Source organism: Trichophyton verrucosum (assembly GCF_000151505.1).
Source record: "Trichophyton verrucosum HKI 0517 chromosome Unknown contig00199_1.f1.exp, whole genome shotgun sequence".
Classification (NCBI taxonomy): domain Eukaryota; kingdom Fungi; phylum Ascomycota; class Eurotiomycetes; order Onygenales; family Arthrodermataceae; genus Trichophyton; species Trichophyton verrucosum.
In genome coordinates this window covers 1-27,478 of record NW_003315523.1, presented here as the reverse complement: position 1 = coordinate 27,478, position 27,478 = coordinate 1, and the positions used below count along the sequence as shown (strand labels likewise).

The following is a 27,478-nucleotide window of genomic DNA, read 5'->3' as shown; positions in this document are numbered from 1 at the left end:
CTCTCTTTTTCCTCGGTTTTTCTTCTCAAGTCGGTTCAATTCTTCTGTCTGTCATCATGAAGGTCCTTGCTGCCCTCGCGCTGAGCGCCCTGGCCATGGCCAAACCAACTCCTCCCATGCCGGGCATGTCTTTGGTCCAGACTGGTCCTCAGGAGACTCGCTGGGTCACCGCCAAAGAGAAGCATGACATGGTCATGGTGAGTCTTGTGTCTACATTTATTGGTTACATATATGTATATACTAACTATAATGTAGAACCACATTGGTTTCTTCGACATCACCAACCGACCAGAGTCCGCCAGCATTGCCTCCAAGCCCAAGAGCTATGCTTTTCCCGGCAATGTCAGCCACCAGGCTGAGGTCAAGCCTCTGCTCGAGAAGATCTCTGCCGACCACATCAAGTCCAACCTTGAGATGTTCTCCAGCTACCCCAACCGCTACTACGACGCCCAGTCCGGCGTTGAGTCCGCCCAATGGGTCATGGAACAGGCCCAGGCGGTCGTTGGCAACATCCAGGGCGCCAAGGTCGAGATGGTCAAGCACGACTGGATGCAGCCCAGCATCCGCGCCATCATCCCCGGCAAGTCCGAGAAGATCGTCGCTGTCGGTGCTCACCAGGACAGCATCAACGGCAAAAACCCCCAGGGTGAGGCCCCAGGTGCCGACGACAATGGCTCCGGCTCCATGACCATCCTCGAGGCTCTGACTGCCCTTGTCTCCGACCAGAAGATTGCTGGCGGCGAGGCTGCTAACACCCTTGAGTTCCACTGGTACGCCGGTGAGGAGGAGGGTCTGCTCGGCTCCCAGGACATCTTCCAGCAGTACAGCCAGGAGGGCAAGGAGGTCGTCGCCATGCTTAACCAGGACATGACTGGCTACGGCGAGACCATGGGTGTCATCACCGACAACTCCGACCCCAACCTCACCAAGTTCACCAAGATGATCCTCGACACTGTATGTCCATTCTTCTATATTCTATGGTAATGGCGGCTTTTTTATGCTAACGATGCTATCCTAGTACACCTCCGCCAAGTACTCTGACTCCGAGTGCGGCTACGCCTGCTCTGACCACGCCTCTGCCAACAAGGCTGGATTCCCATCTGCCTTCGTCTACGAGGCTGTTGTCGGCCAGGACAACCCAGCCATCCACTCGCCCGACGACACCATCGAGAAGCTCGACCCCGCCAAGATGGCCGAGCACGCTAAGCTCGTCGTCGGCTTCGCCTACGAGCTTGCCTTTGCTACTCTGTAAATTACACGCATAGACTAAGAAGATGTGACGATGTGGTGATGATGCAGCAGGGGGATTAGAGCCGTCCGCTTTGATAGCGGCCTTGGTATGGACATGACATGATAGTTGGGGGCATGTGTGTGCATATCTGTACATAGCTATATTACTGAACATATATATATAAACCGAACCGTTTTGATCCACGCTTCTCTTTTGTTTCGCCGTCTTATACCTCCACTGACTCTATAGTTGATATGCAGGCTGGCCGAACTAGTGACTGAAGCCGCTTACATCATCGCGAGCTTATTCCAACTTTCAGCCATCAAAGCGACGCCGACTTCACTTTTGCTTTTACTCCTGCTTGCCGACGGTATTGTGAACTAACTATAGCTGATGTATAGCATAAGCTTGTCCATCTAGATCGATCATGGTACGTTATTACGTTGATGTCGTTGAGGATGTACCTAATTATCTAACTGACGAGCGTGCAGAACGACCTCCGCAGTTACGATCTATATACCTCGCTCGTATCCCACAGCGACTCCATCACTTCTGCATCCAACACCCTCACTGAGGGAACAGCTATAGCCCTCTCCACGGCTCTGTTACACCCGCTAGACTCGATACTTACCCGTCTACAAGTCCGATATGCCTCCCAGCACCACAATAAGAAGAAGGACAACCGAACCCGTACCAGGAAGCCACTAGATGTACTGGGCGATATAGTTGACCTAGCAGCCGAGAATGTCAAGGATGCAGAGGGTAGAGCGGTGCTGTACGCCGGCCTGCGTGAAGCAATATGCAAGCAGACGGCGGAGAACATGCTTGTCCCAGCTGTTTATGCGGCATTGCATGCTCGACGGCTCAACCTAGGACGGACAGCAGGGAACGAACTGCTCCTCTCCCTCGTCTCAATGGCGTTCGTCAAGCTGTTTACCGAACCTCTCGGGACGATCATGGTGCGCAGACAAGTTACGGGGTCTGGCACTCGGTGTGTCGTGGATGATATACTGCGCCAGAAAGGCGTGGGAGGGCTATGGTCTGCGTACGGGGCTACATTGGTGCTGTGCGTGAGATCGTGTGTCTTGCCAGTGGTGTATCTGGCGCTACGCAGAAGGTTGGGCATGAAGAGAGGAGGACTACTGGGCATGCTTGTTCTAAGGGCCATTGCTGAAAGCGTTGTGTATCGACTTGCTGTTATGCAGGTCTGTGCGAGGGCGGGTGTGAAGGCAGTTGGCAACGGAAGTAAGCTTGGTTCTACCTACACGAATGATTATACTATCTGTGTGCTAATGGTTTGTCTAGGCCTGCTGCTGGAAGTGATACGCACCCTGTCCAGCCAGGGAGTGACGACTGTGACGTCTGACGTTGTTACTGTGGCGATGATGCGCTTGTCTGCTGTTATGCTGTACATGCTTGAGCCGTTCCTGCTGTCTGAACAAGCCATTACAGACTCGGTTCGAGAGAATGTGGATGCAGGAGCGAGTCAGCCGCTGCTTGACGATGCAAAGTATATGAATAACGCCGTTAAGCGGGCTATCAGCATCGTGAACCGCGGAATCGGCCTGGCGAGTCACGGCAGGGATGATGTTGCTGTTGCTGAGCTCGTGGGTGACTACGTCGAGGACGGCCCGGAGGATGGATAGTTCTCTGGGTCAATCCATGGTAGGTTTTGTGTGAACTATGTTTTGAGTATGGCATAAATAAAGGGGAGAAATGACGACACGATCAATGACTTGGATGCATGTTTGGAGAGTTTGCAGTCAGCTTTTTCTATATATGCTGCGTCTTACGATTATGCATCTGACGTTTATATGATGTCGTCATCTGCACTGCTCAACGAGATATGCATCACGGTCGACTCGAGAGATATCATCACCATGCCTTTTGCGACACCCTACTATATGCCTTTAAGGGTATGTCTTTGTCTACCCCAGGCAGATCCCTGAATGAAAGAAATACTAACTGATTGCTAGAAACTCGAGATCGAGGATGACCCCGACAAGACACCAACGCAGACTCCTCGCAGGATGCCACCGGTTCTGGACTTCAAACCCCTGGACGATGATGTCGATGGGGACCCCAGACCGCGTCCAGACATCAAATATATGATTGCTCAAGGCAAGCATGCAGAGCTACGGGCTCTCAGCTATGCTCTTGGACATGGGCACCATGAAGACTATGCCTTTGATAATGAAGACCTGGATGCGCTGGTGGCTTGGGAAGAGGAAGAGGAACCGCTGGCCTATAAGGAATACCGCGCCCTGCCTGTGTACCATGAAGCAGATGCAGTGAATGAATGGAAAGAAGAAGAAAGGAGGAAGAGGAAAGAAGAAAAGGCGAAGAGGAAGAAGGCCGCCCTGGAGAGCTCTACAACTGGCTGGCTGTCGACCAAAGCTCTGCTCGGCCTGTCTGTGGCCTCCCTCTCGGTAGCCCTGATGCTGTGGATGATATTCTGGGTGACAGCCGACAACCACATGCTTGTACTCGTCCTCTTCGTATAGCCGTCTCTCTAGCTAGCTATCCCTTTTATCTTATATAAAATTGCATCTTCCAGTAACTATCCGTCCTGCTTGCTGTCGTCTCGTAATCTGGATCCAGCTCAGCCACCAACGCCACCGCCGGCTGCACCCCAGAAGCCCAGAAGCCCAGAAGCAACAACAACGAGATGAAGCAGTTTCAAGGCTCGCCCAGGTCGCCATCTAAATAACTGCACGACGCCGGCACCGCAGCCTCTCGCAGCCTCTCGACACGCTGACCTGCCAGGCTGGCCCTGGTTTTTTGCTTCTTCCTCTGCCCCGATGCATGTTTAATAACCCGCCGTCCTTATTGTCTCAGACCCAGCGAGCACCCGCGGCCAGCGTCCTGCAAGAAACCGGCCCCGCCCAGCTCGAACTGCGACCTGCGACCTGCGAACTGCTCTATATAAGCCTGTCTGCTGTGTCTCTCTCCTCCTGTTTCGCCCTCTGCTGGATGCCACGGGGGGTTTCGGCGAGATGGCGCTGCTGCAGAACGAAGAGTGAGCACACCCCTTGCGCCGCCGGGCGACGAAACAAGCTACGAGATTGATAGTGAGACGACTGACTGACTGACTGACTTGCTGGGACGCAGATTCACCATCTGGCAGCTTCGCACGTCGTACTTGGCTACGATCAAGGACGGCGTAGGCGACCGGCTCATCAACGTCAACTCCTCGATCCTCAACTCGCCCTGCTTCCGCTCGGCTGGGTGGTCGGCCACCGCGGACCCCAACGCAGCCCATATCAAGCGGACGCACTCGCCGCCCATACCCACGGCGACGACGGTGGGGGAGCAATATGCTGGATCTGGATCTCAAAGTACTGCGCGGCGAGGGAACGGGAGCGGTAGCGGGACTGTGAGGAATGAAGCCATCACGAGAGAGGGCAGCTATGCTGGGGAGGACACGCTGCAGCTGGGGAACCGGCGTGGAACGGCGGCGGACGAAGACGACGATGAAGAGATCACGCTGAATACAGAGGGGATTACGGGCTTGGGGTTCTCGAATATCATGCGCCAGACACACAAGAAGAAGAGCAGTCAGACGGATTTGAGACGGCGAGGGAGACAGAAGGTCTCGAGACGGCCTGTTACCCCGGGCGAGGCCGAAGAGGATAGCAGCGATCTCAGCGATGAGAGTGACGAGGAAACATCTAGACAGAGGTGATATATACAAATTCGAAGTGGTATATGGTGGTTACCTTGTGCTAACGTCTTGCTGGCAGGGCGATGAACCAGATACAATTTACGAAGATGCCTGTTCGACACCGGGCGGATTCCTCGCCCATCAGAGGCTCAGAGCAACAGGGCGGCCCACGGGTACTGATAACGTCGCCGTCTCTACGGTCGGTGGACAATCGGTTCCGAAGAAGCTCGCTGGGGGCCGTGGAAGCCATCAAGTCTCGGGCTAGACGAGACACAACTACAAGCAGCGACATGTCGTCTGATATCGAACTAGACCCCGAAGCCATGAAACGGCGGCAGATAAAGTTCTCGAAACATGAGAACGAGACGTTTGTCCCGCGGGAAGAGGACGAAGATGCAGAAAGCGAGAAGTTAGAAGAAGAAGTTGAGATGGAAGCTGAACTTGCAAATGGAGGACTGGGAGTGCGCCGGGATGAGCATGATCATGACGACGACTCGATTGCCGGGTCCGTTGAGTCTGCTATATCTTCGGACTTTGGACATACGGCTGGCTCAGGCTCGTTATTGGGCCGGGGTGGACTGGGTGCCTCGTCACCCTTGATATTGAACAAGATACCCAAGTCAGGCGGTAGTGGGAATGCAGCGCCGTCCGTATCGGCTACAGCCTCGGGAGCAGCATCAGCTGCAAATTCCTCGCCGAGAAAGGATAGGGATGCAGGGACGAGTACGCCAGCACTGCCTAGATTACCGGCTGCACAGGCAATCACACCACACCCAGAGCCCGTCAGTCTGCTGTCCAACATGCTGAATGCGCGCAAAAAGGCGCCAGAGAACCCGATGGAGAAGTATGCTGCTCTGTCGGGCAAAGGATCGTCGGAAACACCGCTGTATATCAAGCTGTATACGCCCGGTGCTGAAGACCCGGAAGAGCCGATGGACATGCCCCTGACCAAGGACACCAAGGACGGCGACCACTCGCGGCCCGTCACTGTTGCAGAGGCTATTGGGCTTGCTCTCTGGCGGTATACAGACGACAAGATCCAGCCTGCCATTGACGCATCGAAACTGGGGGTGAATTACTGGAATCTACGCATGGTTGAGGATGGAGAAGTTGACTATGACTTCCCGCCGTTAGCCAGAAAACGGCCGATTACAGACTTTACGTCGAATAACAACCGGGCAGCCGGGTTCAGAGGCCGCTCGAGAAGCAAACCGTACGATGAGTTTGCGCTGGTGGAGGCCTCGCCTGCGGAGTTTGCTGAGAACGAGGCTGCGTGCCCCGGGGATAGCATAGCTGTACCAGAGGCCTCTACACCCACGGCTGCACCACCAACGGAAGCAGCAAATACACAAGGAGGACCATCTGCGGCACCAGGTCTACCGGCAAACCACATCAAGGTGGCCATAGGCGGACGCATGAACCCGATCCTGGGCCAACCATTCAGCTCTGCGCTCAACGACAGCTCGCTGCGGCCAGCCGACCTGCCGGCCATCCCTACGATGCAGGCCACGCCTCGCCTGGGCGTATCAACCCAGCTGAAAGTGCGGTATGTCGACCTGGAGGCATCCACACGTACCACAACCCTCAACACCTCCACCGACAGTTACATCGCCGAGATCCTGGACTCGGTATGCAAGAAATGGCAGCTGGACAAGGGCAACTACCTGCTCAAGATCATGAACACCAACACCGTCGCACCGCTGGACCGCACCGTTGAGGCCCTGGGCACAAACACAGACCTCGACCTGATCCGCCGCCGTTTCGGCGCAGGCCCGTTGTCTCTCATGGGCTCGCCTGGCAGCTCATCCCCCAGTGCACCCTTGCTCGTCGACACCAGCACCAACGGGGCCTCGAAGAAGAGCAAGAAGAGCGCCGCCTCACGCATGCTGCATCCTCTCTCGCAGAAGCAGGACGTGATTGTCGGCGGCTACTATAAACGCTACAATGTCATTCGCAAGCAGTCCATGTCCTTCACCACGTCCAGCCAGCGCGTGTTGGCCTTTGACAACGACTACATGCACATCATGCCGGCGGAGACGGGCAAGACGCTGTTCGAGGCCAACAGCAAGACGACATCGATCTCGTTTTGCGATGTTATTGGGTCGAAGGTGAGCAGGCGGCATCCGAAGAGCTTCCGGTTTGTCGTCGTCAGGGGCGCGGATGCGACGGACCAGAAGAGGTATGACTTTGAGGCGAGGAATGCGGTTGAAGCCATAGAGATTGTCGATGAGATCAAGAAGAACATGGCCCATTACCGCCTGTGATGTGTGTCTTTCTTATGGGGTTGCTATAGGTTCCTGACTGTGATGTCTACTCTGCTTGATATGGCTGGTGTTTCTGTCTGTTCGGTGTTTGTTTGTATCTACGGAACGAGGACTCAGGACTCTTGTCGGCTTGGATAGAATGCATTTACCCTCTGTATGCTTGCTCTCTGTATGCTGTATGTCTGCTCTGTGTGTCTTTCTCTATATCCTTCTATAGTTATCCCCCTATGTCTCCTTGCTGTAGTCGCGACTCCTGATATCAAAATCTACCAAACATCGCCAACTTCGCCTCAACGTCAACTCAACATAGCGACGACAACAACCACAACAACAACAATAGTAATAGTGTAATACTATTAATCTGCTATTGATAACCTGTATGAACATCGGTCTGATCTCTCTCATCTTTGCTTCTTCCCAACCAGCTCACTGACCTGTGGCGTTGATCGTCTTTTCTCGTCCTGTATCTGACCAACTTCGCCAGCTTCGTCTTCACCACCAACCGACATCAACCTCCCATCGATCGCACCTCGTCCAGCTTTCTGTCTAGTTAACGGACTGCGTACGCCCTGCCGGCCTCGTTAACCCTCTCGTCCTCGCTGCTGAAACAGCCCTTGTTCCACCTCTAGCCGGATCCCAGCAGTTCTCACCCGCCGCGGACTTCACGGCACAAACGCACTGCAACCAACCAGCAGGCCAAAATAAAATAGACGACCACGGAGAGAGCAGACATCCAGCAGCCCCCCCAGCAGACGTCTAGAGAACGGCTTTATCCAGCGTAAACAGACCCTTTGAACAGCCTCGCCCGCCCGCAGGCGTCTAGATTATCCAGCCGTGTTGCCACGGAGCGCGGGAGGCGTTGCTGTCCCTCGCTGCCCTTGCGACCAACCAACCTCGCCCTATATCTGTCGTCATATAACAAGATACACCGCGGCCAGCTACGTAACTGCAGCCATATAGTAACGAGCGAGTATCTATACTTCCGTCCTCGTTATCGCCCTGTCCTGCGTCCGCCGATAACGTTTTTTCGTGCAGCATCCTCGCATCCTCGCAAGCAACCCTGGTGCCTCTTGGGCCTCGTCTCTTCCGCCGCCGCCTCCCTCCTGCTAGTGACCTACAATACGATAACTAGTTACGAGAACAAAGCAAACGAACAGACTCTTCGACACGGCGGGCTGCTTCTGTTCCATGCCGACCTTTGGAGGCCTCCTCAAGAAGCGGCGGACGAAGGACTCGAAATCAAAGGACCTCGACTCTGAGAACTCTACTACAAACAACACGGCTGCTGCTGCTGTTGCTACTTCTACTACTCCTGCGCCAGCTGCCTCCGTGCAAGGCCGTCATACAGCCCAGTCCAGCGTCGACAGCGCAGATACCTCGAATCTCCCGCCATCTGCCGCCAGTAAGGACTCTGCCGCCGCTGCTGGTGCTGCTCCCGAGCCTGGTTCTGGTCCTCGTCCTGGTTCTGGCTCTGGCACTGCTGAGCCTGTCGCCTCTGCTGCCCCTGCACCTCCCGCGCCCGCTGCTGCTGGCGGAGTGACTGCCGCTGCCATTGACCCTCCCTCGACCAGTCTGACGCCCGCGCTCGCCAACATGTCGACCGCCTACCAGCGTCCCAGTCCTGGAGACGTCTCGCAGTCGAGATCTCCCCAGCAGACACAGCCGTCCGCCCTCCCCCAGCCTCATAATGTCACCAGCATCAAGAATATCATAAACCCGCCCCACCATGAGGACCAGCAGCAGCACCACAACCACCAGCAACAACAACTACAACAGCATCAACATGCTACTACAGGAACGCCCGATGCCTCAATTCGAGCCTCGCAGCGCCAATTGAAGGGCAAATACTCCCTCAGCGACTTTTCCATCCACCGCACGCTGGGGACGGGCAGTTTCGGCCGAGTTCATCTCGTTCAATCTATACACAACCAGCGATTCTACGCTATCAAAGTCCTCAAGAAGGCCCAGGTTGTCAAGCTCAAGCAGGTCGAGCATACAAACGATGAGCGGGCGATGCTCGAGCGGGTCAAGCACCCGTTTCTTGTTACTCTATGGGGCACCTTCCAGGATGCAAAGAATCTCTACATGGTCATGGATTTCGCAGAGGGTGGTGAGCTCTTCAGTCTCCTCAGAAAATCCCAGGTTCGTGCTATGTACCATCCCCGCGTTTGTTTGCCTAGTTGCTTGCGGAGCGGCTGTTTTTGCCTGGATACTGACCAAGGTTATGATGTAGCGGTTTCCCAACCCGGTGGCGAAATTCTACGCCGCCGAAGTTACACTTGCTCTGGAGTACCTGCACTCCAAACACATAGTATACCGAGACCTGAAGCCCGAGAACCTGCTTTTGGATAAGAACGGGCATCTCAAGATCACCGACTTTGGCTTCGCAAAGGAGGTACGGGATATTACGTGGACGCTATGCGGCACGCCGGACTACCTCGCCCCTGAGGTGGTTTCCTCCAAGGGCTACAACAAATCTGTCGACTGGTAGGTCTATTTTCAGCTACGTGCATACCCTATAATGCGCTCGTTGTTTGCTAACATGTAATTCAGGTGGTCGCTAGGTATACTCATCTTCGAAATGCTCTGTGGTTTCACCCCATTCTGGGACAGTGGCTCGCCCATGAAGATATACGAGAACATCCTAAAATGCCGCGTTAAATACCCGCCGTCCCTGGTTCCGGATGCGCAGGATCTACTATCGCGACTAATCACACCCGATCTGACCAAGAGACTGGGTAATTTACACGGTGGATCTCAGGATGTCAAGAACCATCCATGGTTTGCGGAGGTCACCTGGGAACTGCTTGCTCAGCGACGGATAGACGCTCCGTACATACCTCCAGTCAAGGGTGGGTCGGGCGATGCATGCATGTTCGACACCTATGCGGAAGAGACGGAACAGTATGGTCTTCCTGCTGAAGATGAGTACGTACCTTATACCCTCACACCCAGATACACCCTTGCCGGCTTCTAGCCAGGTTGAGAACTAATTATACTAACCTTGCCACGCAGGTTCGGCCATCTATTCCAGAACTTCTAACACCAAGATCCTGTTTTCTCCCCTACTGTTCCGTACTTCCTGCCTCCCGGTTCCGAAAGGCGCAGGCAGTATATATATACAAATTATATATATTCATTTATATCATATCCTTCTTGTGGGGTTCAAAGCTAGCGGGGACCATAACCTACATCTCCACTGCTTCAGCAACAGCTGGCCTGTGATTTTCCTCTTATATCTTTGGCTTACATCTCGGTCGATCTCTTCGAGATGTTCATATCCCGCCATCTGCCCATCTCAGCCTCCTTCACCTTCTACCTTACTCATACTGCAAAGAACGAAAAAAAAAAAAGGAATATTCATCGAACTACACCGGTGACATGGAATACGGACGAGCAGGAAAGGTATACATCTTATCCCCATATGGTGTCTTTCTTCTTGTCATTGCTTTCCTTTCCATGCTACTTTTCCTCGTCTTGGTCGTTGCTTTCTCCTTATGAACAGGCAATTTAATACTTAATTGTCTCTGTACACCTCTGATGCATGGATGAGTCTGCTTCTTTTTTTTTTTTCTAATGTTCTTTTCGGGAGGGCTCGTTATCTATTCCAATTGTTCTGCTTGCTTGCCGCTATATCTACGCTGGCTATTTCTTACATCTGCCTGCTCCTGGCCGATGTCCATGCCATAGCATGGTATATATATTCCATACCATATCCTACCATATATCGATACGTGGTTTGCACCTCCTTTGATCGTGCCTTTTGTTTCCTTTGTCTTTGCATGTTGACTTGGCCAGCTGGTGGCCGGCGAGGGTAGGGCGGTGGCGGTGACGTTGAATCCCATGTATGCATCTGCTCTGTATGGAGTATCCAGATGTGATAATGCGCGGAGTATTAAATCTAAAAGTGTCGTTGGTCAAAGAATGCTTATATAGCATAAATTCTGTATGTTTCCTTTTTTTGGCTCCCAAATAATGTACATGTTCAGGTAAGTTTTGCATCTGTCTTCTCCATGGCAGATAGCAAGGCCAGATAATAATAACATGGCCCAACACTGACATCAACCAAGTATGATCGTACAATCTCTCCTCTCTTCTTCTATTTCCTTTCAGCAAACACCTAGAGCAGTTCCGGTTCCAAAGGGTATCTATCATCCGCCCATCTACAGGTTCGTATTCACAGGAAACTTCGCGCCCTCTGTCTTCAGCCGAGCAACGTACGTTTGGCTCACAGTGTTCCATAGAGCGATGTACTTCTCCATACAGGTCTTAAGGCAGGTCTGTTCGTTCGAACTAAGGCTGGATCCGGGTGTAGGGATGCACTTCTCAAAGCAATTCGAGTTGAGTTTCTAGCATCCCGTTAGCATTTGTTTTGTCCCAACGAACAGCATGATAAACCGTATGATAAGGGTGTAGATACCTCCATGAGCATCTTCGCATTGTTCATGGCACTTTCGCTCTGAAGCTGCTGTACTATGGCACTCTTTATTTGTGACGAGGACATGTCGGAGCCATTGGAGGAGGAGCTGAAGGGGTTCGAGAGAGACATTGCGGCGGTGAATTGAATATGGTTTATCGTCCTGTATCAAGTGTTTCTTCTGCAATTATAATTATTATTATAACACTCTTTTCTTCTTCTTCTTCTTCCTCGATGTCGTTTCTTTATCGCCTTTTTCACTTCTTCAACTTTTCGTTTAGTAAGCAACTCAAAACTAATGTCATGTGATATGATTAGTAAATATGATGAGTCATTAATGACTAATCATATTCCTTTCGTCGCCGCAAAAAGAAAAAAGAAAAAAGAGAAAAAAAAAAAAACAAAAAAACAATCGAATATAAATCTGATTTGACGATTTGAAGCTGGGAATGTTGGACACTGGGGATTTCGCGGCGAGATACGCGCTGTTTACTGGTCTTTGGCCGTGTGAATGCTTTTGCTTAACGGCCTGCTGCCCACATCGCCCACTGAGGTCCACGGGTCCATCTGAAGAGCCCGGATAAAGTGTTGATCCGCCAGCTGCTCTCCGTCGCCCTAGATGGAAGTGGACACAGTTATCTATACAGGAACCAACACGTCCAGCAACCCAAGCATCAATTGAACAGACGCCGGGTGTCATGTCCTTTGTGGTCTGCTACTGCGGCATCGTCTAGACCCAGACTACAGGGACTTATTTTTACTTCCATTGCCTGCTGCAGCCTCCCTCTAGCCCTGTACGCTCAGAAGATTCCCCCCAAAGCTCAGCTACTTGAGCAAGCAGATGTCCCGGTGACACACGACACTCCCTTTGGATCTTCTCTCTTCACTCTCTAATTCTTTTCCCTGCCCGGCCTATTATTTCTCTCTCTCCATTTTCTCATAGCCCTCACTTGACCCGCCGTAAGCATGGCGTGGAAACTGTTACCTTTTATATTACTATCGGTGCTTGGTGCGGTCAATGCAAGCACCCAGGCAAACGAGAATGATTTCGAGAACCACCCTAGCACCAAGAGGGTGCCGGTATGTAGTTTGTCTGGCGCATCTGGTGGTATTGGAAGGTATGCGCTAATCAGTATTCCCTGTAGATGAGATCATTTAGTTTGGCCTCGGTACGTGCAGTCGACCCGGATAGATGGCGCATAACCAGATCCTAGCTTCCCTGAGATAGAATGGTGTTTTGCTGACTGGGGATCGCATTCATGTCCCTTGACGGAACAGCCCTATCTAGATTCCGATATGTCTAATCGGTGGTTTGATTTTGGAGGAGACACCGTTATCCGTGCGGATCGGTACGTTTGCCTCGCGCAAGAGATCCCGGCTAAATGATGAGGAGCAGAATACTGATATACGCAGATACATTCGATTAACCGCCGACCGACCATCCCAGAGTGGTTGGATTTTCTCTCGTGTACCTCTCACAGCAACCAACTGGCAGGTGGGTAGTTCCTAGCCTCTCGAATATTGGACCTGCGTCCTAATATATGGCTGTACAGATCGAGGTTGACTTTGCCATCAATGGCGAGGGAACTCTCCACGGCGATGGTATGGCCCTCTGGCTTACCGAAGGTCGCGCGAACCAGGGTCCGGTGTTTGGATCTGCGGACAGATTCAAGGGCCTAGGCATATTTATCGATACCTATAAGAACGGTCGGCAAGGAATGACTTTTCCGCTGGTTATGGCCATGCTTGGTGACGGAAATACTCCATACGACCAGGCCAGAGATGGCCAGGCCAATGAGCTTGCATCGTGCTCGGTACGGTAGTGACCAATTCCAATTTTTTTTTTTTCAGAACCATATTCCTCTAACCAACTGTCCATTCTAGGCTCGTGGAATCCGCGGTTCCTCCTACCCAACGAAGCTCCGTCTTACTTACTTCCAGGATAAGTACCTCGCTCTGGACCTACAGTACAAGTCAGACATGGCCTGGACCTCATGCTTCAAGATTCAATCCAGGCCTGAGTCCCCGATTAATCTTCCTGCCGCCTCCTATCTTGGCTTCAGTGCCGAAACTGGCGAACTAAGTGATACCCATGATATCCTCGAAGTCGATGTATACTCCCTTTACACTAAACAAGGAAGTGACAGCACCGGTCCCGGCCAGATGGCCCAGTCTGCTAACCAGAGAAACGCCCAGAGGGAGCATTCATACCATGCAGCAAACAGCGGCGGCAGTTGGCTATGGTTCTTCTTTAAGGTCATATTATTCTTCGTGGTTGTTATTGGAGGATACGTTGGATGGACTGCTTACCGCGCCGCTGTCAGCAGGCGGTTCTAATTTGGATATCGCCTTTATTATCATACAGTCGACATAATCACCTACTACTCCCAGTTACCTAAACCTCCTTCCATTTCCCTCCTCTTGGATACACACCTATACTCCGCCTATGTGTTCTTAGGCTTCATAAAATCTCTCTGTTTCAAGGCGGGCATTCATTGTTATCATTTAGGCTTCGTACAAGCGGTTTCTTTCCTACTACTGTTCTTACCTTTCCCTAATTACTTTCTACCCGTGACTGATAAAGTTGAAATGGACGTACGATGATGCTGATATAGTGGTCAAAAAGTGCATTGGATTTACCTCTCAATTTTAGACGTAAATTGTGTCTAAAATGTCATTGTAGAATACCATGTTATCGTCTTGCTTGCTCTTCCACCCATATCCGATCTAAAATCTGGAATACTTCGGTGGCAGCCTTGATTATATTATCATCAACTCCCAAGACTCCGTATCTATGCCGTATTTTGTCAGGATGCCATCTCACACGCTCCAGCTTCAAAACAGCCAGCATATTAGAGTGCCTTGATGTTCTAGAACTGGTATTTTCGGGCCCAGAACTACCATTCGGAACCGGAGCGTTGCTTAGAAACTGCCTCACAGAATCTATATTCACGTCCTTTCGCTTGCCAGATTCAACAGGCCAAACCAGCACGTTACGAAGAGCATCGCCAGGATTAGCAGAAGCTTGACCTTCTTGCGCCCGCATATTCAAATTCTCCCAGCAGTCAAGATACCGTTTCCAGATATCAAGCCAGGTGTTTGTCTGTTCTTTTCTCGACTTCCTCTCCTTCCCGCGCTTCAGGCTTTCTTCCACCATCCTATCAAACGCTTCACGCTCAGTTTCTGCTCTGCTGGTATGCCTTCCGTACGCTTTGGCCTGTTCCCTTTCAGCTTCACGAATCTTTCTCCGTCGTTCTCTTTCTTCTAGTAACCCCTGGTGAGTCTTCTCCCACATACGTGCCCTAACATAGGCAGCATATTCATCATCGGTCATCTTTTCAAGCTCTCCCCTCTCATCCGGTCTAGCATAGGTATGTATCGGCTGGCCGTACACTGCCTGCCAATAATCCGCCCCTTCGTCATCAGCAAGTGCGTCGAACAATGATTCACGAAAGGCCGTGTTAGGCGAAACGGGCGGTGAGCGATACTCCTCTGGATATGGTTCCGGTTCGGGATCTTTGCGATGACGGCGGCGACGGTGTCGATGGTGATGGTGTCTGTGTTTGCTGCTCCCATCATGGTCGTCTTCCTCGCGGGATCGTTTCTTATCGTGGGATCTCCGGCCGGATGAATGTTTAGATTTCAGCCGGACCTTACCAGGCCGTGACGCCCGGTACTCATCACCCTTAGGAATAGTATTAGCTCCATCCGTAGGCTTATCGTCCCCGTGGACCTCGCGTTGGGGTGTGGTTGGATCCATCACTAGGACCATCAGAGGTTGTAAGCCTTATGAAGGTGGCTTCGGCAAAGAACAGCCGTCAGTGTCATCTACCATCGTGACAGAAGGACCGGGAACAAAGAAAGGAGCCACAAGTTTGGTATCCCCAGTCATGATAATAGCATCTTCATATCTAATGGTTGTTCTTTTGTCGTTGTTTTCTCGACCAAAAATTAAAGATCCCGAAAGTGGCACGTGATGCGGCTCAACTGAAGCTTTATCCACTTGCAGCTTTCGACTTTCTGACAACATCGACGACATCGACACAACCACAACAGCTGCGGCATAGCATTTACGATGGCGTTGGTTACATATTCAGACTCTGAAGGCGACTCCGATACCGAGACGAAGCCCACTGAGCAACCTAAAGCGCCCCGCCAGGCTCCAACCTCAAGTTCCAAACCCGCGTTCAAGCCGCTGGTTGACCGTGGCAACCCCAGAAAAATCCTCGTGAACCTCTCGGAAGCTAAACCCAGCGAGGGAGCGGATTCAGGACAGGATAAAGAAGATGGCCCTGCGAGGAAACGGCTTCGTACTGAAGGCGGAGGACTATTCTCCGGATTCAACGACATGCTCCCTGCACCAAAAAGATCCGCACAGAAACCAGTCGATAAGTCACAGGCCGGGGTCAAGAAATCAAAGCCTTTTACTTTGAAGACAAGTGCAGAGCCTGGTTTTGACCGCAGTGAGAGATCAGATAACTTCAATATGTCTTGTGATGAGTTCGGCAAACCATCCAGCGGCCAGGATACTGCTGCACAAACTCCATCAGAAGAGGCTTCTCGAACGCCCGTGCCAGAGCCTGTTTTTGAGAAAAAAGGGAATGCGATGATGTTTAAACCGCTATCCGTGGCTAGAAATAAACCAAAAAGGAAGATGACGGCAGCCGCGCAGCCTGTTTCGACTTCGAAAGCACAGGCTGAAAACCCTCAGCCTCCCGTACAACCAGAAGCAAGACCAGAAACGAAACCAAAAGTGAGCCTCTTTGGGCTTTCCAGTGGTGCCGAAAGCATCCCATCAACCGACATCACCGCTCAAGATGAACCATACGAAGCTATACTTTATTCAACGTCGTCAGAGCCATCAGGGGCACTCGAAACTAAAGTGCCAGATGACTCGATAGTCACAACCACCGCAGCTTACAACAATTCACCTGCACCTGCGGCCTCCAGTGGGCCACAAGATCTGGCCAGTGTTGCTAGTGATCTCAATCTTTCGAAATCGCAGATGCGACAGCTGTTAGGACGCGATCTAAAAGGTGCATCTAGTAAAGTCATTAACTTCAACACGGATGAAGAGTACAAGTCCAACTCTGCCTACCTGGCAAACACATCCGAAGCCGAGCTCGCTGCTCAGCAACATAGACCTGTTAGGACTGTTGCACCTGGAAAGCACAGCCTGCACCAGCTCGTCAATGCAGTGGCCAGCCAGGGTGACGCACTGGAGGAGAGCTTTGCTACCGGGAAGCGGAACAAGAAAGAGGCGAGCGCAAAGTATGGGTGGTAGAGTTAGATGCGAAATAAATAAGCTGTGTGTAGTGTATCCAACATCCGGATAAGCCTTTACACCTCGGAATAACTAACTTACTACCTAGTCGCCACATCTATCAAACGTTGGTATTAGCTGTTTTGGCAGCTGCCCCGGTCCGCCGTTGGAAAAAATAGACCATGCTGCGTCGCTGATCCCCGCTCGCAGAGCAGATGCAAGATGCCGCGGGATCGAGCTGCGTATCGAAATGTCCGCCTTTATGACGCCTCCACTGGCACCCTCATCGGAGGTTTTTATCAGAACGGCGCAATTACTGAGGAAAACCTCATCTGGATTCTGAGCAACGTGCTTTTAGCCACTCAGGATGCAAATACGTGGACTATTCAGCAAAGAACCTCTGGAGAAACCGTTACACCTTCCAGCGAGCCGGTGAGGCCTGGAGACTATGACATCCATTCAACAGGTACAGGCTTCTGGCTTCTGAAACCCCCCGTTAATATCAATACTGAACTTAATATATATATAGGACCGATCCAGGTAACCGATGAACCGTGGTTTGCCAGGATCGCTAGCCACTCCATCTCCGGCGGGGAGGACCAGTTCCGCGATGGAGTCCGTGCTCGAGACGGCCGGTGCGTGATATCTGGGCGGATCAACCGCGGGGCGGAGTGGGACGACTGGGCAGGACTAGAGTCTGCCCATGTGTTCCCCCTGGAGAAGGAGAGCCTCTGGGTGCAGCTAGGCTACGGGCGTTGGATCACCAACATGGACGATACTTCGGCAGAGCATAAAATCAACTCTGTTCAGAATGGACTTCTCATGTCGGCGCATTTTCACAGACGCTTTGATCAGTATTTGTTCTCAATAAACCCAGATGTAAGTGTTTTTTGATGTCCAAACGCGTTATTGCTATACTGATATATCAAAGGACGGCTATAAAATCGTCGAGTTCGGACTGGACAGCTGGGGGATTGATAGCCGGACGTTGGACCCCGTTTGCCGTAATCCGGCCACCAGAGATCGTGTATCGGATGAGCTGCTCCGCTGGCACTTCCGACAGGCTGTCCTTGCCAATATGCGCGGGGCGGGAGAGCCTATTTTCGAATCCGACTTCCCTCCTGGATCCGATATGATGGCAACATTGCGCGAAGAGCTGTATGGCAAGGAGAGATTCGAGATGGAGCTTGAGTCAAGACTACGACCTGGAACCATGAACAGCTAGCGGAACTATTGAACTCCCCGCTCCCCTGTGTTCCTCTGTTTCTTTTTCTTTTTTCCTTTCTTTTCTTTTTAATGATAAGCAAGGATGAAGCAGACTTATTAGTTATTATCCCTGCTTTGGACTTGAGAAAATATTCACTGCCCCTCGATGACCCTTCAGTACATCGCAACAAGTGACACTCCATACCTGTAAACCAGCTGAACAGCCGTCAAAATGACCGTCAACACCCAAGTGATACTAGACTACACACTGAACGACCTCTACTCCCTTGACAACGATGGGTCCCCTATTCCAGCCCTCGTTCTTGACTCCCAGCCGGTGGAGGACCACGCCATGGTGCCGTCTGCCAAATACGTCTACCATCTGGCAGCGCAAGAAGGCTCAGACAAGATGCTGATCCTGTTAACAAGGAGCCAGACTGAGCGGCGCGTGTTTCTGGCTGGCAACATGCCAGTCTTTATTGTGGACTTTGCATACTCGCAGCAACATCCAGACAGCCAAACTATGGCAGCGGATAAAGCTGATATGTACAGACATTTTTCAAAGATGAGGCCTGACCAGCAGCCTGCTCTCAAGTTCGTGCAGAGAGCCGACCAGATCACTGTACCGCCGAACGTACCTGTGGCAGTGGTGGTTCCAATTGACCTGTTTGCCGCTCTGCCTCATGTCCTTGACCCGGATGTGCATTTCTGCATCCTAGCAAAGCGAGGGCTGGCAGTTTCGGGACTGCCTACACCCCCATCCACCGTGGTAGACGTGGCTCTCCCACTCGACCAGCTGCGGGATGATACCAAGATGGGACAGGAGATTTCGCGCATGCTGGAACTTATCGACACTTACAATACCCCGTTTGTAGTGAAGCTACCCCAGTCAGTGGCGGCAATGGGCACTTTTGCGATCCGTTCGGACAATGATAGAGAACGGGTGAAGGCCATTCTCAGCACCCATATGCGTCTTATGCTAAAGCAGATCAATGCTGCCAACTATCATCTCAACCCTTGCTCTCTGGTCTTCCAGAACTTCGTTTCAGGCACAGAGGTAGCCCTGTCGTTTTTTGTTACCCGGACCGGACGTTGCATCTTTGTTGGATGTTTTGATCAGGAGTTTGATAAACAGGGGCGCTGGACAGGGGGCTCGATTTCGTATCCTGACCAGCCAGCTTTGGAGGAGAAATATGCAGCCACCATGGAGAAGACTGCCAAATTCCTGCATGAAAAGGGGTACTACGGGCCTGCAGGAGTCGATGTCCTGACAGATAGCCAAGGGAATCAATACATCGTGGATCTCAATGTTCGTCTAACGGGTCTCTGCCATCTGGGCTTCCTTAAGGGCCATTTCACCAGTAGAGGACTTGACGTGGCCTCAACAGTGACAGGATTTTTTACCTGCTCTCGAGACAAAATCGAAGAGATATTTTGCAATGAATTTCAAAAGGGGAGCCTTGTCATCATTTCCTGGTCGTACGATGACTCGATGAAACTGAGCTGTGGCGCAATTGGCGTTGGAGGGAAGACGGCTTCGGATATAGAGCGGCTGGCAGCTAGAATGCACGAGTATACCACTCCGGGGGGCCATTGTTAAAATATTAAGTTGACAAGACTCATGGATTAACAGTACCTATGGTCAATAGAATAGTAGCTAGATTCCTAAATACCGGTTGAATATTTTTCTATAGCTAACAATACGCTATGATACAAACAAGGAGAATATGTCTAGACTTTTATGAAGATATTTCCACCACCTCTGCAAACCATTGCTTCAACGCCAATGACAAAACAGCCGGTAACTCCTGAACATTCCTCACAACCAAGTAATAAGGGAAAGGAAACCCATCTAGATACTTTTTCATCTTCCACTTTCCTTCGCCAGGCCCTGATCCGCTGGGCTCGAAGGTTGCCTGGGAGAGGTTCATGATGGAACGGCTCTCCTCCTGAACTGCATCAACAATGATAAAAACAACCATTATACGCTCTTCATGCGCCTGGCGGACAAGGCGAGCAATTCTGTCATGATCCTCACAAACACCATCGGATATAATCAGCTCCAATTGCCACAGGTCACCCGAAGTCGATGAAGATGGCCGTTTAGCTCTAGCCTCGCGGAAAAGAGTAATAGAATCGGCAATAAGCTGCCGTACATTTGTGCCGGTTTGTTTGTAGCTGAAGTGCTGGAATACCTGCGACCCGGCTTCTGAGGAGAACGGCTTTCCAAAGTCATGAGCAACACGGATGTGTTCCTCGTTTCCAAAGCTGACAATGCAAAGATCACCAGTCTCAAGCATGCTCAAACTCCTTGCAACCAAAGCGAGAGTTTGGAATGCAAGCTGACCACTCGAACCTTCAAGCATAGACTTGCTATCGTCTACCGCAAGCATGATCTGGTAATTCCGCTTTGAAGGCACGGATCGACGCATCCATATTTTGTCACGCTTATACTGTGAGGCGATATAAGGAATGATGCGTTTTATATTCAGCCGTTTGCCTGTTCTGAAGTCTCCCCTGAGTTTGGTTGCCATTGTTGGCGCAAGGATAAGGCGTAGTTGTTCCGTTAAGGACAGGGAAAGCTCATGCGTAATAGACTCGTAATGAGTCCATAACCGACGGGCTTCATCGGGAGGCGTCAGGGGGGCCAAGTCGGAGGATATATTTATGACGGAAAGATGGTTATCAACATCGTCAAGTTCGTCTTTCTCCTCTGCTGCTGCACCTTCTCCCCCCTGAGAAGATTCTATACCATTACCAGAGCGTGTTATGGAGGTAGTAGGTTGTTGTTGGTCATTTGACGCAAGCGGCGCATCAACATCCATCAGGTCCTCGAGGTTGTTGATATTGCTGTTGTCGTCTACCTCTTGTGCATCCGGTAGGTATTCGTTATCCTGGGGCTTAAAGTCGGATTCTATTGCCTGTGATTGATTCATTGCTTGAGACTGCTCCTCGTTTGCCTGACCGAGGGCCTGGGTATCTGCAGTATCCTGCTCATCGGCTAGATGTTCAAAGTCAACATCCTTCTCAGCAATATCCTGCTCCTGAACTTGTTCGTTATCTTTCTCAGAAGCCTCCAGTATTTCTCGGTGAGACCTGTGCCATTGTTCAAGGATATCACCGAGCTTCTTGAATGACTGGAGCTGTGGATCTTGTTTCTCATTATTGCCTCCATCACCGGCTTCCTGATTCGATTGCTTCCCCTGTTGGCCTTGTTCTTCAACCCCTTTGCCCTCTCCTTCACCATCTTCCTCCATCTTCTCCGTCGGCTGATCGAAGGCTGCATCTCCAGATGTACCTTTCTCATTGCTCTGATCTTGCTGGACACCGGCTGAAACCTGCTCACTAGGCGCTGTATTGTCAGGATCGGCCTTTTGTTGCTCATCTTCCACAGGTATTATCTTCTCTTTATCTTCTTCTTCGCCGGCATCTGGCTGGGGTTCGGAGTCGGGTTCGCCAGTCTCTTCCTCCCGCTGGCCGTCTTCATCAGCGTTATCATCTGGGTTCTCTGCCATATCAACGTCAGGGCTTTCCGGCTTGGTATCCTTTTTTTCTTCATTGGTATGCTCTGGAAGGTCATCTTGGTTGGCAGTCTCTTCCATGGAGATCTCGCTCATACCATCGTCTGCATCAGAGCTTTCGTCCTCCTTTTTCTCACCATCCAGGTCCATGTCTTCTGGTAAATCAAGGACATCATTTTCCTGGGCGTACGGATCAGTCACATCCATATCTTCGCGGCCAGCGCCCTCTTTCTCATCTTCAGGGGCTTCCTCGTCACTTTCAGTAGTTTCATGTCCCTCATCAGCCTCCTTTTTCGCAGGATCATCTTCCTTGCGCTGCTCAGTAGCGGCAGACATGTCTTCTGCTTTCTCGTCTCCTTTGCTCTCATTGTTCTCAGTATCCTTCTGATCCTTATCATTCGCACCGTCCCACATCTTCTCATCTACGGCGGAAGGGTCCCAGTTGTCAACACTTCCAACTTCTTCGTCCAGGTCATCTTCTTCTCCCTCCTCTGCATCTGACTTGTCCTTTTCCTCTTCCTCACTATCCTTGGAATAATCGCCCTCTTGACCCTCAAAATCCTCGTTGTCCATGTTTACCGCATCGTCTGTTCCTTCAATATCTTCTTTTTCTGCCTCTTCTTGCTTTTGCTGGGCGAGTTCCGAAAGGTCTTCATCGTCTTGAACATCTTTGCTTATGTCCTCTGCACCTTCGCCCTCACCAAGGCCAGTACCGCTCTCCACTTTATCACTTTGCTGGCCTTGCTGGTCTGAGGGTTCAGAAGGACTGCAAAATCCTTCTGATGCGATCTGCTTGAACGATTTACCTAGAGTATATCCCAATTTGCACACTGAATGGTGGAAGGCGGCATATCGATTGACAAGGTCCAGGCAGATAGTTTGATATTGCTCTAATATTGGCAGGCTGATACTGAGCCCAGCGATGGCAATATTAAGCTCACGAGTATCAGAAATTTTTCTAACCATATCAAATACCGATTTCAGTTTAGATGAAATATCGTCAATGTGAAGTTCGGAGAGGGACCTAGAGAACGAGGTATCGGTTTTGGATAGCCATGTAGGGCCCTCCGCTGAGATGGGAGCACTGGAAAGGGCGCTCTGAACTCTTTGTAATGCAACAAGTATGGCGTCCATTACAACAAGCAGAGACGAGTCCACATCCTTGATGGAGGAAATAGACGGTTTATCGGCCTGCCATTCTAGAGCACCGCGGGAGTCACATTCCGCCCAGAACAGAAGCTGATTGAGAGCAAAGGCAATCTCGGGCTGAGACTTCATATGGGCCAGAATTCCAGATTTCATACTAGCCATAAAACGTTCGGCGTCAAGAATTATATCCTTATGAAAGTTGGAATATAATCCATCAGGAAGAGCTGGAAGGTTGATGAGGCGGTTCTGTAAGGATGTCGCAGATTCCGCCCATAAGCCCAAGGATGCCAGGACTGCTGAGGAGTCGATAGAGGAGTGACTCCGATGGATGTTGATAATCGTCAAGGACAGTTCAATTATAGTCGGCAGCCATTTAAGTGCTTGATATATCGTGTGCAGAGTGTTAGACGACCTTTCACTAGAAATTGTATTCACTGTGGAACTGCTCGTAATTGCTGTGGCCAGTTTGACATTGTTAACTAGAGACTTAACCGAGGCCAACACAGGAGAGAGTGTGTCCCTCTGCTTCATCATCTGGTAAAGAAATCCTTCTGTAAATCCAGCACTTCTACCAGCTTCAACGTTGCTCAAGTCTTCAGAGTAGTTTCGTGCAGCTTGACGGATGCTTGGGACTATGTGAAGGAAGCGGTGGAAGTACTTGTCTGCGGTAACAGACAAGGGGGCTAGGTCAGGGGCGCTGAATCCGGGAGTAGTAGCGAGAACCAGGCTAACGGAGCTCTGCTTATCGAGTAAGTCTGTTCCAAGATTCGATCGAAGCCCCATATGACGCAGCTCCTTCAGCTTTGCAGCATAGAAGCTTCGTTTTTGAGTCTTAAGATGTTGGACCTCATCTTTGTTCTCTTCCGTCAGCGTTTTGGGAGTTCTCTTTTTAAAGTCGGAAATGGACGAAACCACGTCAGTCATGATGGCTTCAAGTTCAGTGGTAGCTTGGAACTCTGGTAAGGAGCCTTCATAAACCTGGTGCATGTGTTTAGCTGTAGAATCAGGGGCTTGGAATCGGGCAGGTCGCTGGCTCCATAGCCCTTCATTTTGCTGGTAAACGCTTAATGCAGCAGGATTTACAGCCTTGAGTGGAAGAGACTGAGAGACAGCTGTATCCTCATTATCTGAAGTGGTCTCAGGGATTTCTCTTGCGAGAAGCTCTTCACAAGATTGTGTTAGGAGGGTACGATACTTCCCGATGATTTTGAACAATTTGTGGTGAGAACGACGAGCACTTTCACGAAGTGCGGTGATATTCGTATCTTTCCAGCTTGCCAGTTGAACTTGTTCCTTTAATTCCTTTTCCAGTTTCTGCCGTCCATCTTTTAGAGAGCTTTGGACCGAAGAGATGAAAGGCCCATAGTGGTCAAGAAGATTCTTAAGAGCCGAAACTACCTTACCCAAGCCTGGAAGGTCAGGAAGATAAAGCATAAGGAGTTGCCTGAACTTGTCGATAAGATCAACACGGGACGAGAACTGCCCCATGGATGTAGCATGTAGGAATTTCTCCAGTGTCAACAGGAGGTCTGATATATGACTGTCCAAGGGCTGGTTGTCTTGTATCAGCTGTAGCGGGACTGCCACAATGACCTCGTATGCCATATACCACCAAGATGCCGCTTGCTCTAGGCATTTCTCATCTTCCACATCGAGCAAACGGGACCAGGTAGATAGCTCAAGGCGTCTCCAGTGAATCAGCGTCGAGGTCAAGTCATTGTAGCAGTCGGCTGCAGAAAATTCTTTGCTCGCAACCGTTTGCCATTCATGTACGTGTCCATGAAGTTTCTCGGCCATTGTTATAAACTTAGCAAGGGGCTCTCTATGCTGGAACTTGAAGATTTTAGAGCACCATTCAACAACATCGGCAAGGGTTGCATGTTCAGGCCAGGATTCTTGTAGCTGCAAAAAGCGAACTTGCACCTTCTGGACAAGAGAAGCAAACTTATTCACTTCCTCTATATTGGCATCAGTATAAAAGTTGTAGTTGGCAACTTTGCTTGGTCGATGAACGTCTTCCATGAGCAAGAAAATGGGACCGAGATGGAATTTTAGATCGACCGGTGGTATCGTCACCCCCGACTTACGCGATATTGACCCTAACAAGCGAAGGCCTTCACTAATCACATTTCTTAGACGGGAAGCCCTATTATCAGACACAAAGAGGCCCCTAAAGGCCGTGAATAGTTTCATACGAAGCTTGTCACCATGAGGCTCGGTATTTGCAGTTTCGTTGCTGGGCTCGTCTTGGTTATCATAAGTAGGGAACATCTGGAGAACTTCTGCGGATTCTGACTCCTTGTCGTCCTCAAAGGATCCTCTGTAATGATAGAACTTGGATTTCTCTGCTTCGAGAGACTGGTCGTTTTCCAGTTTCTCTTTCCATGAGGAATATGCTCGATCGAGGATACCATGTAAAATTTCTTTCTGGGCAGGCTTAAATAGAGTCTGGTTATCAATGTTTTGAGCGGCGCCTAGTAGTAGCAAGGTCTGAACATCTATCTCTGCTGTTGTAGCTTGGGATCCTTTAGCAGGAGAGGGCCAAGCAAGCGATAGATCTGGTAATTTTCCCCCTAAGAAAGGGGTTGTTGCGCATATATATTGGATAAGGGGGGAAGACCGGGTGGAAGACGCAGCACTGTGACGGATCAACTCAATCCCCTGATCCAGGAGCTGGAGAAATCTAACTGGTAAGATCGTCATGTCCTCATATCCAGGGCAGTTCTCGGAAAGACGATGGGCGATTTGACGAATATTGAGTTGGAGCAATGTTCCCGGTGCCTGGGAAGAGGCATCCTTAGAAATTGACTCGGTAAGGGGTGCTTGGGAGGCCGAGAGGATATATTCAATTGGCTGATTCAAGACAGAGGTGAGAATGCTGCTAAACTGAGCTTGCACTTCATTCAGTTTCGAGATCTCAGGGCGGACCACTGGAGTATTCGGGGGTGCAGATCCAAGACGAGCAAGATCTTCTCTTGCAGCTTGAATTCGTAAGCTTGATGTCTGCCCAGAAAACAAATGCTCACATGTCCGGAGGCAATCCAACCTCGTAGTCATCTCATGCTGTCTATGCAAATGGAGCTTATGCTCAACAGCAAGATGCAATGATGGATCGAATGGTCGGTTTGGAACATAGCAATGCAGGAGGACAAGAGATAGCCTGACTAAAAGTTCCCCAAGTCCACCGATAGCCTCCTCATTAGCTTGCGGTGTACAGAGCTTTCGGAACAGGATAAAAATTTCATTCCCTAGAAGTTTGAAGACCAGATTATCTGATACCTCCGGATGAACTTGGACTGTGAAAATACCAGATTGCAAATCTTCAGTCTCTCCTGTCTGAAGCTGCTGCAGGATTTCCATAGATATATCCACGGAGTCTGATCCAAGCAAGTCTGCATGACACCGTATGAGCTCCTTCGAAAGTTCCAAAATCCAATGTCTAAGGATAGTAGGCTGATAAGTAGAAAGCTGGCAGGTGTTTGCAGCTAGCCCCTGTAACAGGAGGCTAATTTCGGATCCTAGAAGATCCATCTGTCCAAGGGGCACCTGGTTGATATCTTCAACTTTCTTGACCAGAGAACATGAAATATTCCCAAGCAACGCCAATGGGCCACAGTGCGAATTTTCGCTTCCTAGGTACTGGGTAAGTTTAGAGAGTAATCCGGGGGCCGCACTGGCAATTACTGATGTGTCGGTGGGACGAGATTCTCTTCCTGCCAGGAGCTTGATAGATCCAGGAAGTGGAGCACGAGGCAAGATCTTGTCTTCTGCTAGATCATTATATTGGCACAATGCTTCAAATTCTGTAGCAAAGTGAGGAGAGTCATAAGAATCCGATTTCGAAGATTGGGCTTCGAAGCGAGATATTGTTGTGTTCAATTCCTAGAAAACCACCAGTAAGATATGAGAAGATGCACGGAGAATAATACTGGTAACTTACGGGTAGTAGGGCTGTGCTATTCGCACCCCGTAAAATTGAGGTTTGGGCATGAATAAATAGGTCATAGAGCCGCCCTAATTCATGAACAGGCACTCGTGACTTCAATGCTACCCGATCATATCTGGTCCTAAGTTCTCGGAACTGCATCCCCTGTTCCAATTGACTGGGGTCAGTGGGTGTGGCAGGGCGCCATGAATTCCATATACGTTGCATGCTCTTTCCGCTGCTCAACTCCCAGTTAGCATTGAAAGAGGCCAGAAGTTCTTTGAACTGGTCCACCAGCTTGAGTTGAAGATGCTCAAATTCACCACAGATATTCTTTCCAATGAGAAGGTATGTCAAAAAGGTAGCATCGTCCAAGAGATGACATTGGGTTAATTCAAAGCTATCCCAGCAAAAATTCAAAATATCCTCGACCAACTGAGGGGCCTTGTCGGGGCAGGATTCCAAGGTCAGTGACTCTAAACACTCACTGACTGCATTGCAACAGCCATAAATGAAATGGCCAATCGGCTGTGTCGAGTCTTTGAGGTGAGACTGTATAGCCCCCGAAGTGATAGATCGTTCTATGAGAGTCATTTCCGCTGACTTTTTGCCCCTTGCAGCAGATTCCACGTGCAAAAGCTGCTGATAAAACTGGACAGTTTGTAGCTGAAGTTCTTGCAGCTTTGCCGCCTGTAAAAGTTTCTCTCGATAGTTCTCTATTGGGAGCGAAAACACAAGTCGTGGTTCATTTATAAGGGGATGGATGGGCTAAGAAAACGTTAACAATATATCTGTAAATAGGGCAAGGAATACGGACCTCATTCTTTTCTAGGTTGTT

At 50.5% G+C, this 27,478-nt stretch overlaps 9 protein-coding genes across 9 annotated transcripts; 7 read left to right on the top strand and 2 right to left on the bottom strand.

The window, feature by feature from the left end:
- Positions 1-56: 56 nt before the first annotated feature.
- TRV_02148 (uncharacterized protein) lies at positions 57-2,877 on the top strand (the record flags this gene model as incomplete). Its single annotated transcript, XM_003023668.1, has 6 exons — positions 57-197; positions 256-954; positions 1,019-1,248; positions 1,300-1,337; positions 1,639-1,661; positions 1,723-2,877. 6 exons carry the CDS (start codon positions 57-59, stop codon positions 2,875-2,877), a joined length of 2,286 nt encoding a protein of 761 aa, XP_003023714.1.
- A 171-nt stretch (positions 2,878-3,048) lies between these two features.
- On the top strand, positions 3,049-3,735 carry TRV_02146 (uncharacterized protein; the record flags this gene model as incomplete). The annotated part of the gene is made up of 2 exons (XM_003023667.1): positions 3,049-3,147; positions 3,208-3,735. 2 exons carry the CDS (start codon positions 3,049-3,051, stop codon positions 3,733-3,735), a joined length of 627 nt encoding a protein of 208 aa, XP_003023713.1.
- A 1,267-nt stretch (positions 3,736-5,002) lies between these two features.
- On the top strand, positions 5,003-7,159 carry TRV_02145 (uncharacterized protein; the record flags this gene model as incomplete). Its single annotated transcript, XM_003023666.1, has 1 exon — positions 5,003-7,159. One exon carries the CDS (start codon positions 5,003-5,005, stop codon positions 7,157-7,159), a length of 2,157 nt encoding a protein of 718 aa, XP_003023712.1.
- A 1,188-nt stretch (positions 7,160-8,347) lies between these two features.
- Positions 8,348-10,136, top strand: TRV_02144 (uncharacterized protein; the record flags this gene model as incomplete). The annotated part of the gene is made up of 3 exons (XM_003023665.1): positions 8,348-9,301; positions 9,393-9,646; positions 9,713-10,136. 3 exons carry the CDS (start codon positions 8,348-8,350, stop codon positions 10,134-10,136), a joined length of 1,632 nt encoding a protein of 543 aa, XP_003023711.1.
- A 2,981-nt stretch (positions 10,137-13,117) lies between these two features.
- Positions 13,118-13,913, top strand: TRV_02143 (uncharacterized protein; the record flags this gene model as incomplete). The annotated part of the gene is made up of 2 exons (XM_003023664.1): positions 13,118-13,390; positions 13,461-13,913. The coding sequence occupies 2 exons, from the start codon at positions 13,118-13,120 to the stop codon at positions 13,911-13,913; spliced, it is 726 nt and encodes a 241-aa protein (XP_003023710.1).
- Positions 13,914-14,268: 355 nt separating this feature from the next.
- Positions 14,269-15,336, bottom strand: TRV_02142 (uncharacterized protein; the record flags this gene model as incomplete). The annotated part of the gene is made up of 1 exon (XM_003023663.1): positions 14,269-15,336. One exon carries the CDS (start codon positions 15,334-15,336, stop codon positions 14,269-14,271), a length of 1,068 nt encoding a protein of 355 aa, XP_003023709.1.
- Positions 15,337-15,651: 315 nt separating this feature from the next.
- TRV_02141 (uncharacterized protein) lies at positions 15,652-18,064 on the top strand (the record flags this gene model as incomplete). Its single annotated transcript, XM_003023662.1, has 3 exons — positions 15,652-16,847; positions 17,019-17,718; positions 17,903-18,064. 3 exons carry the CDS (start codon positions 15,652-15,654, stop codon positions 18,062-18,064), a joined length of 2,058 nt encoding a protein of 685 aa, XP_003023708.1.
- A 213-nt stretch (positions 18,065-18,277) lies between these two features.
- On the top strand, positions 18,278-19,645 carry TRV_02140 (solid-state culture specific protein, putative; the record flags this gene model as incomplete). Its single annotated transcript, XM_003023661.1, has 1 exon — positions 18,278-19,645. The coding sequence occupies one exon, from the start codon at positions 18,278-18,280 to the stop codon at positions 19,643-19,645; it is 1,368 nt and encodes a 455-aa protein (XP_003023707.1).
- A 139-nt stretch (positions 19,646-19,784) lies between these two features.
- On the bottom strand, positions 19,785-27,408 carry TRV_02139 (uncharacterized protein; the record flags this gene model as incomplete). Its single annotated transcript, XM_003023660.1, has 2 exons — positions 19,785-26,597; positions 26,656-27,408. Coding segments are annotated over 2 exons (7,566 nt in total), but the record flags the coding sequence as incomplete, so codon positions are not given.
- Positions 27,409-27,478: the final 70 nt, after the last annotated feature.